The sequence below is a fragment of the Ascaphus truei genome, chromosome 11 (assembly GCF_040206685.1).
Source record: "Ascaphus truei isolate aAscTru1 chromosome 11, aAscTru1.hap1, whole genome shotgun sequence".
In the NCBI taxonomy this organism is placed as follows: Eukaryota; Metazoa; Chordata; class Amphibia; order Anura; family Ascaphidae; genus Ascaphus; species Ascaphus truei.
The window spans coordinates 40669759-40682255 of record NC_134493.1 but is presented as its reverse complement, the minus strand read 5'-3'; the positions used below and the strand labels follow the sequence as shown (position 1 = coordinate 40682255).

The 12497-nt window shown below is 45.1% G+C and overlaps 1 protein-coding gene across 3 annotated transcripts in view; it reads right to left on the bottom strand.

The window, feature by feature from the left end:
* The window catches only part of CACNA1H (calcium voltage-gated channel subunit alpha1 H), a 417435-nt gene that overhangs the window by 97732 nt on the left and 307206 nt on the right, over positions 1-12497 (bottom strand). For all 3 annotated transcript variants that reach the window (XM_075565791.1, XM_075565793.1, XM_075565792.1), the window contains exon 10: positions 10525-10925. In XM_075565791.1, the coding sequence (XP_075421906.1) occupies positions 10525-10925 (401 nt within the window). The remainder of the gene's footprint in view (positions 1-10524; positions 10926-12497) is intronic.

The following is a 12497-nucleotide window of genomic DNA, read 5'->3' as shown; positions in this document are numbered from 1 at the left end:
TGCAGCTAACTGGCTGACTCATGCCTAACAGACAGTGGTAAACAACACTTATTAATCCATATTTCTGCACAAACACTGGGACCCTTTAGCATTATAGAAATGGAAGCCTACAATCTGTTTTCTCTTGTATTGCTGCCTGCCAGGGGATTCTGCCACCAGGACACAATAGCCTGATATCAACTTTGTCTGTACTTGGGAACCATGAATCAGGAGCCAGGGTAGTTCAGGCTGCAGTATGCATCAACTCAAAGCACAAGCCCAGGCACACAGGCAAAAGGAGGTAAAAAAAAAGGGGGGGGGGGTAGGGGGGAAGGGAGTGGGGGGGGTGGGGGAGGTGGGACGATCACGCGCATTTTAAGTGAAATTCTTTGTCTTTTGTCGCTGTTTTGTCACAGAAATTGTATTTGTGATGGTGATGTTTTTAATTAAAAATCAAAACACAATTTCAGTGACAAAATGCAAAGAAGTTTGACTTAGAACGCACGTGCGCAGCACCCCCCCCCCATCTTATTTTAGCTATTTGCACTTGAATATTTATACTAACTATGAATTCCTCGTGTGTGTGTGTGTGTGTGACTGTGCGTGTGTGTCTGTGTGTGTGTCGCATCTGTCTCCCAAGTGTGGCGGGGTTGCTGCTGCTCCGCACACCGAGCCGGCGGCAGCTGCGCATGCGTTCAACCTCCGTGCCCATCTGTAGCGTGACGTCACTTCCGTGACGGTTTTTTGTTACCAGCCAAGAGATTTTTACCATGAAAGCACTGTAGGCGCCAGCAAAGAAGTTTCACTTCAACAATACGTGGATACACTCATGTATATTTAAAATGCCTCAGTGATAAATCAGCAATTCTACATCCCCCCTCCCCCACCCCTTTTTGTTCAGTCAGTGACATTATATTACTAAGTGTAACACATTATTGTTACAGCTTTCAGAGTAATGGACAGTCTGCTGCTTGGAACACAGCAACAGATCTGTTTGTGATACTTTGTTGCCAAAGGGCAGCGCTCAAAATGGTGTGTTTCAAAAGAGGAAGTAGATATGACATTTTATATGGTTGCTGTAGCAACCAGTGGATGATCAGTACATTAAAAAAATATTACAAATGGCATTAGGGGTTTAAAAATAAAATAAAATGCAGATAGTATTATCTAATACTACGGAACCTTCAAACATACGTTAAAATATTAGACACTAAAAACCTGCTTGGATTGCTCTTTTAATGTGCACTCTGGAAACATGCAGCTGATGTCAGCATGTCACTTTATCTGTTCCTTAATCTCACATTCCCCTGCACTGTGAAAACTATATATCAAAGAACAAATCAATGCGTTTATTAGGCCGCGCTTATAGTGCCAGTGACGCTGACGTCACGCTGCGGTCGCTGGAAATATCAAATTGAAGTGACTTCCAGAGATCACGACCAAGCTGTCGCGCCGTCACATCGCTCCTACTTTAAGCGCACGCAATGGCGGCAATGCATTTGTTTTGACCGCGACGGCTTGGTCGCGATCGCTGGAAGTCACTTCAATTTGATTTTCCAGCGACCGCAGCGTGATGTCAGCAGCGCCGGCACTATAATAACTTTTTTTTAATATAGTGCTTTGCTCCCAATGGGACTCCAAGTCCTTTACAATTACAGTATAGCGCGTCACAATGACAGTACAGGAATGTTACAGACACTGCCCCTGCCCCGTGGAGCTTACAATCTATGCTTGCGGTGCCTGAGGCACAGGGAGATAAAGTGACTTGCCCAAGGTCACAAGGAGGTGAATTGAACAAGGTTCCCCTGCTCCAAACTCAGTGTTGTTGTTTTAGAGTCAGTGTCTTTACTCGCTGAGCCGTTCCCTGGTAAAGGAGTTTGCATGTTAAGGGTATTTCCGGGTATTCAGCAGTCAGTGCACCCTGCATATAAATAACTGTTGGTTTATCACCCACCCTCGTTCCCCCTTCTCACCACGGAGCCCTGGCTGCAATATGACAGATGGGAAAAGACATTTGCTCATACATAAAATGGCAGATGAGAATGCCACATTTACCTAGCAGTAAACATACAACTTGTGATGCTGTGAGTTATACTGGGGGAGATGAGATATTCAGAGAACTCCCATGTTACGCTGAAGCTTCCAAATATCAAACTCGCACCTAAATCACTCCCTAGAATGGGAATCTTGAGTGTATTTGACATTAACCACAATTTGGATGTGACATTCAGAGATAACATGTTCAGTGCCAGAGGGGTTTGCAAGGCATTGCTTTTTTTTTAAAGCTTTGTAAGGGATAATGATGCAGTATAATTTATAGGGGACATTATTCCTGAAATGCCATGGAGGTTGCAATTTGGAATTGGAAATATTTAGGGCCATAATTACTAAGTCGTGTTCTGCTATAAGACACAAGTCAATAGGCTCAAGGTATCTTAGCCTTATAGCAGACGACTGGATAGTAAATGACATTTACTACAAGAGGTGACTAACGTGTGTTTCTGCATTCAATCTACAGGGTTTGCCCGATTATAAGGCAATGTTGTTTTTTTAATAAAGTTAAGTTGAAAAGTTCACACTCGCCTTAGAATTGGGCCCGCCCACTTTACAAGCCAATCAGCAGTCAGATATATGAGGTAGGCAGGTAAAATGAGGGAGCTCCACCTTGGAGGCCCGAGGCAGCCATGTTGCTTGTGGCAGGAAGGTCAGACGGAGAGGCAGTCAGAGAGATAAAGAGACACAGAGACAGACAGACAGATAGACAGAGAGCTACAGAGACACAGAAACAGACAGAGAGATAGAGAGACAGACACAGAGAGAGACAGAGTGCAAGGGCAGGGCCATACTGCCTTGGCCCTCGTGGAGGCGTGCACGTCCGTGACGTCACCCGCGTGAAACGGGTGCGTTTTCCGGACATGCTAAATGCACTGTCGGGGGGCGTTTCTAGTGGCGTGCCAGTGAAGTCACAGAGCTGGTTCACCCTCATTGGGCGAAACGCTCACGTGACCTGCTCGTCGCGCCGAGAAATCAGTTTCAACTGATTCCTCGCGCAATGCGTATCCCCTTCTGCTGCCGCACGCATGCGCCCGCGCGGTCTATGAGTGCGATCAATGCCTTAGTCTGTGTGTGTGTGCAGGTGCACATGTAAACGATTTTCTTTCCAGCTGCTTCTAAAATAAGAGGGTTGCCTTATTTTCAGATTGTGCCATTTCCAATACGCGTGGTTGAATCCAAAAGCGCCATTGCGTACAATCCGCTGGTGGATTTTAATTATCCAATCTGTGGATGGATAAATCTGCGGATGGATAAATCTGCGGATGGATAAATCTGCGGATGGATAAATCTGCGGATGGATAAATCTGCGGATGGATAAATCTGCGGATGGATTGTTGGTGTAAAAAAAACAAATCGACATTTTCCAGACCGATCCGCAGATCAAATTTGCGGGCCTGAGAATCCCACCTTTAAATCCCAAAAAGGGCTATCTGTCGCCCATATAAATATCCGGAGCCTGCTGCCCAAACTGGACGAACTAAGGGCATGGTGCCTTATGCATAAACCCAAAGCCATCGTTCTTACAGAAACATGGCTATCCCCTTAAACCCCTGATGCAAATATCGCCATTCAGGGATTCTCCATTTTTAGGAGAGATAGGTCAAAGAGAGGTGGAGGGGTGTTATTTTATATTGCAAACACCTTACAATTTACACTGTTAAATTGCCCCCCAAGCCCACCCTCTTTTGAAATTCTAGTTGGCAAAATCTGCCTCCCCTTTTCTAAGCCAATCTTGCTTGCTGGCATCTACCGCCCCCATAAAACCCCTCTATAATCCCTGACTGATATCACCCAATTTCTTGGCTCCATTTCCTCTCTGGATGAGAAGAGTGAGCTGCTAGTTCTTGGAGATTTCAACTTCAATTGGCTTGACCCTAAAAACCACAAAATCCAGATACAACTCAAGTCACTTAACCTATCGCAACTAATTTCCCAACCCACACGGATAAACCTGAAATCGCATAACCATTCCTTGCTAGACTGGATTCTCTCCTCAAACCCCAGCAGAATCCAATCCTCTGGCATCCTTCCTGACATTTTCAGTGACCATGCAATAGTGTACTGTGTAAGGAAAATTAAAACGCCCCAATCAAGCCCTAAAGTTCTCCTCACTAGAACATTTAAACACTTTAACCCACAACAGTTTCTGGATGACCTTACCAACTGCCCATGGCACAGAATCGATTTAATTCCAGACCCTGATTCTGCGCTTGACTATTTCCAATCAGAGTTCTTAAAACTCTACGATACCCATGCTCCACTACGCAAAATAAGGGTACGGGGGGCCCACCTTCCATGGGTTACACCTGACCTTATAACACTCTACCAGCTCAGGGATACCTTGTGGAAAAGCTACAAAGTAACTGGCACTACCAAGGATCTCAATCACTACAGATGCATGCGGAACATGTGCACAAGGCAAACAAGGCATGCAAAAGCACAATATTACTCTGACAATCTCCACCAAAATACAACAAACCCAGCTAACTTCTGGAAGGTTATCAACAATATATTCCAGCCTCCTAACCATCAACAGCCAAGTAATATCACTAAGGGGGATATTACTCTGACAGACCCCACTGACATTGCAAATGCATTCAATGATTACTTTGTGGGGTGCGCCACTAACTTATTAGCAAAACGCAGCCCAAACCACAAACCTGAATCTCATCCTGGGAGTACCCCTATAGTCCCACCACCTCCCAACACTGCCCACAATTTTCAATTTGGCCCAGTATCTGAAGAGGAGATTATACAAGCGCTCCTCAAACTAAAACTAAGCAGCCAATGTGGACCTGACTTACTACAATCTATGTTCCTACGACTTGGTGCCCCAGCCATTGCCAAACCAATTGCATCCATAGTCAACTCTATCCTGTCTGCAGGCCATATCCCTAAGACCTGGAAAACTGCCAGAGTTGTCCCAATCTTTAAAAGTGGGGACAAAAACACTGTTTCAAACTACAGGCCAATCTCACTTCTCCCAATTCTATACAAAGTCATGGAGAAATGTGTCCACTCCCAATTAAGCGATTTCTATACCAAGACAAATTTCCCTAGCCAATTCCAATCTGGGTTTCATCCCAAACACTCCACCGTAACTACCCTGCTAACAGTTTGCAATGAAATCCAGTGTGGAATGGAAGGGGGACAACTCACTGGTGCAGTATTCCTAGATTTTGCAAAGGCTTTTAACACAGTTGATCATGCTATCCTGCTCAACAAACTCCAGAGCTCTGGAATAGGGAAGCTTGCTTTAAACTGGTTTCAGTCCTACCTATCAGGAAGATCCCAACATGTGTCCATCTCAGGCTCTAACTCCAACCCCCTGGATATCATCTGTGGTGTCCCGCAAGGCTCTGTTCTGGGGCCCCTACTCTTCTCAGTGTTCTTTAATGATCTTCCCACAGCTTGTAAGGAAGCCTCAATACACATGTATGCAGACGACACAATCCTATATGCACACAGCCATAGCCTCACAAACTTTCAACACATACTTCAGTCTGACTTTTTGAGACTCGAAAACTGGATTTCCCAAAACAAACTGTTTTTAAACACTGACAAGACTGTAACAATGGTATTCGGGACCAAGACTACATTTTTAAAGCTTCCAGTGACTGAGCTCCTGATTAGAACCAACGCTAACACCACCCTAAACCCTGTCACTAGTTTTAAATACCTGGGCTTATGGTTTGACTCCCACTTAACATTCGGGATGCACCTTGATATCCTGACAACCAAGACCTATGCCAAACTAGGGGCACTTTACAGGAACAAATCCTCCCTAAGTCTCCTGGTCAGAAAGCGTATCGCACAGCAGATGCTAATGCCAATTATTGACTATGGAGACATAGTATACGGCTCGGCATCTCAAACCCACCTTAGCAAACTTGACACCCTCTACAATTCAATTTGTCGTTTTGTTCTCCAATGCAACTACAACACACATCACTGCGATATGCTCAAAGAACTCGATTGGTCATCACTCGAGTCTAGGCGCAAAGTTCACCTTTCCTGTCTTGCCTTTAAATTCTTCATGGGCAAGCTACCCAGCTACCTGAACAAGCTCCTCACCCCTACCACATGCAGCACTTATCACCTGAGATCAGACTCCAAAAGACTGTTCATGGTCCCAAGGCTCAACAAAGTATCCAGACGTTCCTCCTTCTCCTTCCGTGGACCCCAAAACTGGAACAACCTACCAAAGACTCTAACATCCACCACCAGTTTAAGTTCTTTCAAATCTAAGGCTGTCTCACATTTTAATCTGGTCTGTAACTGTTTCATACGCCCATAATATATATTTTCTTTAACTGTGCATGCAATGTCTTGTATATAATGTATACCCTGTTCATTTATGTAACTGTATTTGTAACCATGTATTATTTGTTTTACTCTGTGCCCAGGACATACTTGAAAACGAGAGGTAACTCTCAATGTATTACTTCCTGGTAAAATATTTTATAAATAAATAAATAATGGAACCGGACAATCTGAACCCCAAAAGATCGCCCATCTCCACCTGCACATGGTACGTAAATGGTTACTTTCTAGGCAATTCTGCCTAATTGTGACATTTCCAGGACTTTCGGTCATGAACAGCGGCGGATTTGCCCCTAAGCACTTGAATATACCGGCCGCCTCCTTTCTGCCGCTCTCGTCCTTCTGATTTTCAGCGTCAAATGCGCCAAAGTGACATCACATGGCGTATCATTGCCATGGCAACGAGACGCTGCGTTGGTGACGTGTGCGGCATCATTTGATACTGCGAATCGTAAGGAGGAGGGCGGCAGGGTGGAGACAGCAAGGAGGAGCCCGGCATATGCAAGTGACTTCCCGTCAGGCCAGAGAGCGTGGCAAATGTATACGCGGGCGGACATCTTTGCCGACCCCAAATTTTGCTACCCTAGGCCCGAAGCCTAAATGGGAAAGCTGCCACTGGTCAGGAATGAATCAGACTGGCCACCTCTTGGAGGACTGAAGGGGTTACAGCCCCGTTCCACCCACAGGAGAAAACTTTCATGGCATCACACATTTGTAACTGCGACGCGGAAAGATTGCTCGGCGCAGCTCTGCAGGTTCGGAGGAAATTTCCATCGCACATGAAAGAGGCGGCGAGGTTTATCTTCTGAGAAAATAAGCCGTCGCCTGCACAAACAATACGCTCATTTGAGTTTCCTGCCTGAGTTTCTTCAGCATCCAGCAGATTTATGCATCAAAATAAAAAAAAAGGAACGTGACTGAAGGAAAAGCCGGGAGAAATAGTCTATTTTATTTCCACTTAAAAGTCAAATCTTTCATTAGCATTTTAATAAAATAGCCGTGTTATTTATTTATTTATCACCAGAAGCCAAGCGCTGTGTGAAAAGAACTTTCTGAACAATGGACGTCTTCAGAAGCCTGCAAGCCCATTAATAATGCTCCTCTCTGCGCACACGGATGGAAGAGATATTTGCTATATATTCTAACCCCTTCAGTTCCAGAGCAGCTAACAGGGGCCAGCTCAATAATTGCTGGTCCAACCTATGATATCACCTACTAAATCAATGAAGTACAATCGACCAAGGAGGTGGGGTTTTAAGCGCTGAAAGGATCAAACAAGTTCAGGGCATTTAAACGGCAAACACCCTAGATTAGAGGTAGGCAACTCCAGTCCACAAGTGTCATCAACAGATCAGGTTTTCAGGATGTCCCTGAATCAGCACAGGTGGCTCAATCAGTGGCTCAGTCATTTTGATTGAGCCACCTGTGCGGAAGCATGGATACCCTGAAAACCTGACCTGTTGGTGGCCCTTGAGGACAGGAGTTGGCCACCCTTGCCTTAGATGCATTGCTTTGCTGGATGTACCTTAAAAAAAGAGTGTTATGTTATAAAGCAAAAGCAGCAGTTCTGCTGGAAGAAGCAGTGTCAGGTAAAGCAGTCACTAGGTCATTGGGCTAGAATGATCATGGCTCGCCATTGGATTTGAAATGGCTTGCATTCACCCGCGGGGCCTCAGCTTTCATGGTAAAATTCTTAGATGGGGGTGGGGCCAATTCAATGAGAGATGGGGGGAATTGAACGAGAGAGCGTATTGAGTGAGAGAGGAGGGCATGGGGGAGAATTGAGTGAGACAGGAGGGAAATGTGAGAGAGAGATGGGAGGGATTGAGTGTGAGAGAGATGGGGAATTGAATGAAAGAGATGGGGGAGTGCGAGTGAGTGAGAGGCAGGAAAGTGAGCGAGTGGAAAATGTGAGTGAGAGGGCAAAAATGTGAGAGGGGGGGAAATGTGAGAGAGGGAGGGAATTGAGTGAGAGGGGGGGTGAGTGAAAAGAGAGTAGGACTGACCCGCCCAAAAATGTGTGCCCATTTATTGGCACACTTGAGAAAAAGGTTGGCTGATGGCCGATCCTGGGCTGGATACACAAAACTCTGTTTATTCTGAACTCATAATATCACGTTACATAAAACAGCAATGAACGTTATTTTTCCTGAGGTTACCGTGTACCCTAATTCTATACAAAACTATGGCTGTTGTATATCTCATGAGCATAGCTTTAACGTCATGTTATTGTAGCATATTGTTGTGTTATCTTCCCATAATGTGACGTAAAATATATCCTCAAAACCTGACCTGTTGGTGGCCCTTGAGGACTGGAGTGGGCCACTTCTGAGCTAGACAAAGGGCTTGTGACATAAATTCCACACGCATGCAGTAAATAGTTGTCATAACCAAAATTACTGAAAGCTTTTAGTCTGCATTATTTCAACTGAGCGCAACCATAATGTTACACAAACCAATCTACTCTGTACTTGTGTTTCTCTAGTGGAGCTCGTTCATTCTCAAGTTCTCGCATTGGGGGGAAAAACAGCCAATTAACCTTTGAAATATCAGCAATTCTCCTAATGAACAGTTCCCTGCAATCTTCTAATTAGCATTCTTGTATGAGTACAGGTGCAGGATGGAGCTGGCTCGCTCAGACCTCGGATATTACCATTGCTGCAGATGCAGAGATGTCTGCACAAAATAATTGAAGGAAGTTTCTAAGAAATTCAACATCAATTATACGGCTCTGGCTGGCTTTTGTCCTTCAACGACAGACTTCCAGGGAACAAAATGCTTGTCTGTGGCCTGCTGTCACCTTTAACTACCCTAAAAAAACATGTGGAGGCTTTGCAACAAAAAAAAGTGAAAAAAGTTAGCCGTGTAACATATTCCCATCTGCGCAGTCTAGACTCAGAGCCAAGTGCATGGTTCACAGATGCAGGGTTTAAATAAACATGAGAAACAGGCAAGTTTTGTGCGAGTCATTTTAGATATTAACTAAATGTCACACTGACATAGAATAGAGTACGTTCCTTAAAGCAGGAGCCAAGCTGCTGTTTTTTTTTTTTTTTTAAATTTCTTATTTATCCCCCCCCCCCCCCCCCCTTTAATATGCGCATCAATACAATCCACACAATACAATGGTAAGTAATTAGCTAAGTTGCTGATCGATCTGTCGACGAAGATTCGGCTCGGGGGTTCACTAAATGGCCGTCAGTGCAGCAGAAGAGGACCAAAGATGCAAAGTTCTGTGGGGAAGATGATGTGACCAGGCAGTCACTAGATACACTTGGTGCACTGCTAGAGAGAGGGCAGAGCTCAAAAAGGGGTGTGCTAAAGCCGGCTTCAGAAGAGGAAGGGGATGTGACTTTGTAAATGGTTGCTCTAGAAACAGAAAATGCTTGTTATATTATAATACATTAAAAATGTCATTCAGACTTTTTTTTTTAATGCTACAAGTATTTTCTAATTGTATAGAACTAATTTATAAAAAAAACAAACACGTAGGATATTGCTTGGTCTGCAGCTTTAAATCCATCTACTGCACTTACTCCCTCACCTGTCTCCCAACATACCATTTAGATTGTAAGCTCTCCGGGGCAGGGATTTCCTTTCCTATTGTCTGAATGTGTTTGTTGCACTTATTGTATTATAATTGCCTGTACTGTATTGCCTCTTTTGTAAAGCGCTGGGTACACTGTGGACGCTATATAAATAACGATATACATACATTATGGGCCATGAATATCGAATGTCCTCCTTTGAGTGTATTACCATTGTAATATATTTGAATGGTTAATATGGAGATGATGCCATGCAGCAATTAGAGCAGGGGTGCTCAACTCCAGTCCTCAACCCTCCCCCTCCCCAACAGGTCAGGTTTTTAGGATATCCCAGCTTCAGCAGAGGTGGCTCAATCAGTCCTTGCGCCAGCACAGGTGGCTCAATTAGAGGCTCGGCCTTCGAGGATATCCTGAAAACCTGACCTGTTGGGGGGGGGGGAGGGGCAGGGTACTGGAGTTGAGCACAATTTCCTGTACTGTCTCTTTTGTAAAGGGCTGAGTACATTGTGGGCACTATATGAATAAAGATACGCATACATACATACAATTTCTGTATTCTGCAAATTCCATATAAAGTGTACGTCCTGTTCTTCCAAACTTTGGGATGTGTGTCACCCACCTGCTCGTGATACTCAATACCCATGCTCAGCGTATTGATCAGGATGGCGATCATGATCCCGCGGTTGAAATATTTGCTGTCCACAATCCTTTTCAGTCGGTTGCTGAACTGCTCCCAAAGCTGAGACACCCTGTTCCGTTGCTTTGGTTTCTTCTTGCCTTTCCTCCCCTTCTGCACCTGGTCTCTTTGGTCTCCATGTCTCAGGTCCTGGGTAAACTCGTAGACCCCGTTGGAGTCGGATTCGCAGCTCTCCGAGTCGCTGAGCTCCAGCTCCGGGTTTTCCAGGAGGTTGGCACAGTAGATGCAGTTCTGGAGCTCGCAGATAAGGGGACTGGGCTGGGGGCTTGGCAAGGAACAAGGTACACTCAGGCTGGATAACTTGCTGGAGCTCCTACAGAGACCTGGAAACAAAGAACAAAGGGAAGTGGAAACAGAGAGGAGATTTCATACAAAGTAGCAGGTTGCCTAAACAAGCACATTGTACCCGACTGACAACACTATGGAATGCTGGGAGTTGCGGTTCTTTTCCCACCACAAAATACATATACACAAAATCAAAATGTCCTTTGTGGTTGGCTGGATAATATAAGAGTCTAAGGCAGGGATGCTTAATGCCAGTCAAACAGGTCAGGTTTTCATGATATCCCAGCTTCAGCACGGGTGGCTCAATCAGAGGCTGTGCTGAGGCAGGGACTGATTGAGCTTCCTGTGCTGAAGCAGGGTTATCATGAATACCTGACCTGTTGGAAGGTGGGGGGGGGGGGGCTTGAGGACGAGTTGAGCAGCGCTTGTGTGACGGAAGTTTGTACAGTCTGTGTGTGGGTTGGGAGTGTTATTGGATATCGTGCACATATAGTTCCTAGCATCACCAATGTAGCGCTACCACAGATATAGAGAATGCTCATAGTGTGGCAGCCGTCCAGAAACCCCACGAATTCACACAGTGCAGGCGGTCCTCGCTACCCGTGCTTTCACTTTACGACGGCCGGTATATCCGACGCATCACAATGCAATCTTATGGGGCTGTTTCCCGTCGCCGGAATGCCTTATCCGCCGCTCACCGGCGCTGATTAACATGGGGCGCACTTTACAGCACTTTCACTATCCAGCGCCACTTTCCATTGGATAACCGAGGACCGCCAGTACCGAGTATGACTGCTTTCTATTCTTCTACTGCCCAAAACACGGGGAAAAAAACAGCTAAACCTGTTGCCAGAGAAATGAAACGTTGCCTTCAGCGCTCACTGCTGACATAGCTTCAGCGTCCGTTAAATTCACTATGCACATGCAAATGAGTTTACCATTGGCAGCTTGCAACTAAATATATGCGCCGTCAACAAAGAATTCTGCAAAGCAGTTTAAAGGTGCAATACCTCCAGGGATGTGTTTGAGATCAGCGCCGGAAAGCAAAATATTATTCAAAGCAATCTGAAATTTGTGCTAGGTTTTATTTTGTAACTTCTTCTTGGAAAACAAAATCATATAATATACATTTGAATACTTTGCAAAAGCCTTTTCCCTTAGGCGTGGAGCACAGCCATTCTGTCTGCACCTATAAATACACAAACGGTTATCTCTGGAGTATTACGTCGTCAATATGACGATATGTTTCTATACAGCACAGACCAGGGGTGTCAAACTCAGTCCTCAAGGCCACCAAAAGGCCAGGTTTTTATGGATATCCCTGCTTCTGCACAGGTGGCTCAATTAGAGGCTCAGTCGAAGACTGAAGCAGGGACTGATTGAGCCACCTGTGCTGAAGCAGAGATATCCATAAAAGCTGGCCTGTTGGTGGCCCTTTAGGACTTTGATACTCCTGGTGTAGATTTATATTAAAAGCCTAAAGGACCTCAATATGTGCAGCTTAGAGCAGGGGGCTTAACTCCAGACACAGTAACACTCTTTTAATGGTGCAATCCCATATAGACGGACAGAAAACATACCTTTAACGTTCTAACTGGGTTCCCTAAACA